The 5,735-nt window shown below is 32.3% G+C and overlaps 1 protein-coding gene across 1 annotated transcript in view; it reads left to right on the top strand.

Moving 5' to 3' along the window:
* The first annotated feature begins 2,161 nt into the window (after nucleotides 1–2,161).
* LOC109861858 (photoreceptor-specific nuclear receptor-like) overlaps nucleotides 2,162–5,735 on the top strand; it is a 5,254-nt gene continuing 1,680 nt past the window's right edge. Inside the window, exons 1-3 of the mRNA XM_020441699.1 lie at nucleotides 2,162–2,284; nucleotides 2,879–3,087; nucleotides 3,269–3,557. Of these exons, the coding sequence (XP_020297288.1) occupies nucleotides 2,185–2,284; nucleotides 2,879–3,087; nucleotides 3,269–3,557 (598 nt within the window). The 5' untranslated portion in view covers nucleotides 2,162–2,184. The remainder of the gene's footprint in view (nucleotides 2,285–2,878; nucleotides 3,088–3,268; nucleotides 3,558–5,735) is intronic.

The following is a 5,735-nucleotide window of genomic DNA, read 5'->3' as shown; positions in this document are numbered from 1 at the left end:
CACACGCACACACGCACACACGCACACACGCACACACGCACACACGCACACACGCACACACGCGCGCACACACACACACACACACATATATGTACAATATATACAAGTCATAATAACGTACAAAAAAGCATTTTGACGATAAATACATAAGTGAATGAAGTAATAAATTAATACTAACATATTGGCGTATATAATATTTAAGAATTTGAAAAGTAACATTATATCACATTAAGGATAGTTGTTGTTATCTTGTTTTAACTACAAAAAAATATAAATATAAAAGAAGAAAATATAATAATAATAAAAAAATATAATAAGATATATATATATATAATAAGATATATGTATACTCTCTAATAAGATATATATGTAATATAATAAAACATATTAGAATAAGTAGATATATCTAAGAATTGTGCGTCTTAAGAGTTCATATACAATATATAGCTTGAATCAGTACTACTTACGATCCGGGCACGCCAAGTTTTTGTACTTTACTTTTGTTTTAAGCCCGTTTTATGGGGTCTAAGTCTTGGGTCCAGTACTTGGTTAATTGCGTTGATTGTCTGTGTTTTTACTTATACAGAAAAAAGATTTATGTAATAGATAGTCTGTATATTGATTGAGATAGTTTTTATGTACTTGGCGTACCTATGTTTTTTTTTGTAAAGATACAATATATTTGCTATTTTTGACACATATGTAAAATAAGTAAAATTGCCAGTTTTTTATTTTAAATAATTTTTATTATCAAAACTACATACAAAAATTTTAATATTTTTAATTTCTTGCTGAGATCTGCACTAAAATAAACAACATTTTTTTTCTTGGAAACAAGGAGAAGCTAAGATCTTTTTTGAAGTGCGTACTGATATTTTTATTTAGGGAAGAAAAAATTATTGAAATTATTTGTTATACACGAAAAAAATGAAAAACCTGAAAATGAAGGCTATAAAAAAATGTTGTAACTTCGAAAATCCAACTGTTTTCTATCATTCGTGTCCAAGACTTCTATCACTTGGTAATTTGGTGACATACTGCTGCCAGTCTCCATTCTTTTTATCGTCGATTCCTCTTTATTATAACTGTTTTAGGGAGAAATTACAAATTTTTCCACTCTCTCTAAATAGGTTTTAAGATATCTCGTTTTCAAAACTTGCTCGTACACCAAGACGTTTATACAATTAGAGTTAATATTAAACTTTTTAACAACGTTTTAATACCGTTAATATCTATAATAATTAAAAAATAATATTTATAATAAATAATATTTAATATATATATCTAATAAATAATAGTTACAAAATCTTGGTAAATAGTAACAATAACGGACTACCCTTCGATCAACTTGAGCTTCACATATGTTGTCAAGGACATTGTCCTGAGTAACATGCAAAAAATTTTAGCCGTCATTTGTTGTTTATTCAAAAGGTAATAACAAAACACATTCATTGAATAGTGGATTCAAAAGAAGTAGTCCAATATAAACACAAGGTATACACGCAAAATACAAAAGGGGGAGCAGGAGGGAGGGGCGTAGCTCCCCTTGTCTACATGCAACACGAAGAAAATGTACATAGAATTGAAAAATAAGAGTTCATTTATAAAACTTTTTTGTTATTAACTTTTTCATAAATAAATTTTTTTTCGACATTATGTATATTTTCTTCATGTTGTAAGTGTGCCGACAGGGGAGGCTACGCCCCTCCCCCTGCTCCCCCTTCGAGAAAAAATAAAGAATTATTCTATGCAAGGTTATATATATGTAATATTCAAAAATAAAACATAAACAGAAGGTAATATGTACGCAAAACATGATAAGCTCAGAAGGGTGCAAGGGAGGGACTACGCCTCCCCTGCAGGGGGCGCCCTCCCTGCTTACACGCTTACAACGTGAAGAAAATGTCTATAATGTCGAAAAAAAATTTATTTATGAAACTGTTTTTGTTTATAACTTTTTTATAAACAATGAGCGACGGCTAAAACTTTTTGCATGTCACTCAGGACAATGTCCTTGATAACATATGTGAAGCTCAAGTTGGTCGGAAAGTGGTCCGTTATTGTCAATATTTACCAAAATCTCTTAGTTTTTAAGTTTTAGTATGATTATAAATGAATATTTCATAAAAATACTTTATCTTTTTACTATATGAATTATTTCATAGACCGCCAGTATCATTAGCTATGGCAAGATATACTACGCCGTTACCTCTACCCACAGTTGCACCAACAACAAATTCAACGAATAACGTGTCAACTCCACCTCGGCAAGATAACGAGGATGGTATGCATTTTTTGTGTGTATGTAAATATAGATACTTTTGATTTAGCGAGAAAATTCAATTTTGTGTTTACATTGTTTAAATCATTAAAATGCTTAGAATATATCTGTAAAATATTGTTTTAAAATTCATAATATTACGGAAGCTACAAGTCGGCCTTATGTATATTTAAGTTTGGAGCAAAATATGTACGTTAAACTTTGAATGCGTTTTCTTGAAACTATGTTTTTGAAATTGGCGGGAAAGAATATCAAATTATTAATCTGATTGAAATAAACTTTGGAGTTTTAAAAAGTATATTTTTTTATTAGAAGATAAACCACTAATATATATAAATTTTAAGAAATTAAGATTTTTGGCATAGAAATAAGATTAAAAAATAGTATAAATCTAATGTTTTAATTTTAACGTGCTGCGTTTTGGTAATATTTAGTAAACTGTAATTCATCCAACACAAATTTAGTAAAGTGTAAAATTTTTTAATTTATTTTAGAAGACACTGTTCACAATATTCATAGTGTTTATGTGTTATTGCTCAGGTTACTATAAAAGATTTATATATTTGTATGAACAGAGAGCTTTATGATATTAAACAGGAAATGCATCCGAAGATAGTATAGATGTAACAAACGAAGAACCGTTAACGTCTCAACGTAGCGGATGTACGCTTCCTCCGGTGCTTCCATCGTTATATTCACCAGCAAGTGCCGAAACGGTATATGAGACCAGTGCAAGATTGCTTTTCATGGCTGTTAAATGGGCAAAAAATCTTCCCTCTTTTGCTGGTCTGCCATTCAGAGATCAGGTAAAATCGACTGTGACTTATTTATTTACTTTATTTACTTACATTATCATTGGATATACTGTCTGGCTTTAAACTGTTCTGCTAGAGAGAGAAAAAAGATTTCCTTATTATAAATAAAGTAAACTAACAAAAACAGTTGATATCAACCTAAATTATAAACGGTCATGCTTATTTTGTGTAGGTAATATTGTTGGAAGAAGTTTGGTCAGAGCTGTTCCTTTTAAATGCGGTTCAATGGTGTTTGCCGCTCGAATCGTCACCTCTCTTTAGCACCGCTGAATTAACAGCTCTATCTCTTTCACCACATTCGCATCCGCATTCGGGACTACACTTGCAAACTGCTACAGGAAAATCTAATCAAGTAGCGACGGACGTCAGAAACTTGCACGATACTCTACAGAGATATAAAGCAATTATGGTCGATCCTGCAGAATTTGCTTGTATGAAAGCCATCGTTCTCTTTCGACCAGGTTAGCAATGTGTTTGCTTTCTATCTATTTTATAACGTTGAGTTTTTATTTAAAATTTACGTTTTTTAATATGTATACAGGGTGTCTCGTAATTGCCGTACAATCTCTCGTGAACAGTATATACATTATATATACAGGATGTCTGAAAAATGTTGACACAGCGAAGTGTGAAGATAGATTAGATTAATCTGAACCGAAAAGTCATGTACCAATTTGCAAAATTCGCAATAGTTATTGAGTGATTAATTACTACATGTAATCCAAAGAACGTGTGGTAAGTGATGGTCCAGACTTTGTACTGTAAGATTTTCAGTTGTGAAGATCAGCTAATCGCGAAAAACTGTGTCACTCGCTACTCGCTTGTTTGCTCTCTTTATCTCTTAAGAAATTGCATGAAGTAAGCCATTTTTCTTTACAACTGAAAATCATATACGCCTATTAAGTCCGGACTATTCCTTTGCACGTGCTCATTGGTTCACATATATTAATTAATTACTCAATTATATTAATTAATTACTTATTGCAAGTTTTGCAAAATGATACAAGACTTTTCTGTTTAGAATGATCGAATCTATTTTCACACTTCGGCTGTGTCAAAATTTTTCAGACACCCTGTATACATATATTGTATACAGGGTGTCCGATAATTACTTTAACATCTCTCCTAGGCAGGTAGAAGGAGTAAAACTGAGTCGAAAAGTCCTGAACCATGTTTTTCTATTACATATAATAAAGGAGTAATTATTGAATAAATCAAGCCAATCAGCGCCGACCTTTAGCCGGGCTCACGTCAGTGAGCCGCGCGGAGCGCTCACGCCCATCGGACGTGTGGTTCACTGACGTTCGGCTAAAGGTCGGCGCTGATTGGCTTGATTTATTCAATAATTACTCTTTTATTATATGTAATAGAAAAAAATGGTTCAGGACTTTTCGACTCAGTTTTACTCCTTCTATCTGCCTACGAGAGATGTTAAAGTAATTGTCGGACACCCTGTATATATATATATATATATATATATACATTATATACAAGGTGTCCCAGAATTGGTGTTACATCTCTTGTAGACAGATAAAAAGAGTAAAATTGAGTCGATAAGTCCTATATCATTTTGCTAGATTCGTAATAGTTACTGAAATCTTAATTAACAAAGATCAGCGAATAAACATGCATCGGACTGTCTTACGTGCGTAAGACAGCCCAGCGCACTTCGCACGATTACATTTTAATATGTATATGTTATAGTATACGGTGTTATATTAGCTCCTCCCATATGTTGCTACGGGTAATATCAAAGCGCGCCTGGTTCTCTTATGCGCGTAAGACGAATAAGCACGATGCATGCTTATTTGTTGATCTTTGTTAATTAAGATTTAACTATTGCAAATCTAGCAAAATGATATAGAACTTATTGACTCAGTTTTATTTCTTTTACCTGTTTACGAGAGATGTTACAATTCTGAGATACTCTGTATATACAGAATGTTCTATTTTTTAAAAGATCCACTCAAATATCTCAAAAACACTGCGTTAGAGTGACAAATGTTTCGGACAAAAGTTTTATGACTTTAAGGAGGACATAAGATGGTGCCATTGATTTGATCTTGAGTTGCGTTGTCAAAGTCAGGGCAAGGTTACTTAGACTTTTTTAAACAAAACTTCCTTATTTTCATTGCATATTTTTGTAGCTTACCTCGACAGCTTTTCAAAACACTATAATAAAATAGTTTTTCGTTAAGTATTTATTGAGAAGGATGATCTAGCCAATAAAAGTAAGATCGATAGTTGATTCAATCAATAGAAATAATGTTGGATCAACTATCAATCTTGCCTTTATTAGCTGGATTATCTTCCGACCTTCCTCAGAACATAAAAGAAATGTAAATCCAATAGGGCAACCTCCGCGTGGTACATTTTGGATAATGCTAATGCCGATGGTACTGTAATTTTCAAGCCTTATAACTCAATAAGTAGGGGAGACCGGAGTTAGATGTGACACGGGGTTAGTTGTCAAACTGCTATTATCTTGCTTACTAAATCTTGGAAAATATTCTTCTTTTTATTGTAAGTTGCTACTAGTTGTGCTAGTAACGTGTACGAAAGAACTTTTCTTAAAAACATTATATATGATATTTACGAGCACTTTTGTAAAACTGGATATGGCAAGTAGATTTTTCTGA

Source organism: Pseudomyrmex gracilis, unplaced genomic scaffold, assembly GCF_002006095.1.
Source record: "Pseudomyrmex gracilis isolate BER0280 unplaced genomic scaffold, ASM200609v1 scaffold_1094, whole genome shotgun sequence".
Classification (NCBI taxonomy): domain Eukaryota; kingdom Metazoa; phylum Arthropoda; class Insecta; order Hymenoptera; family Formicidae; genus Pseudomyrmex; species Pseudomyrmex gracilis.
Note: the sequence above shows the minus strand (reverse complement) of the source record. Positions and strands in the feature narration are given on the sequence as shown.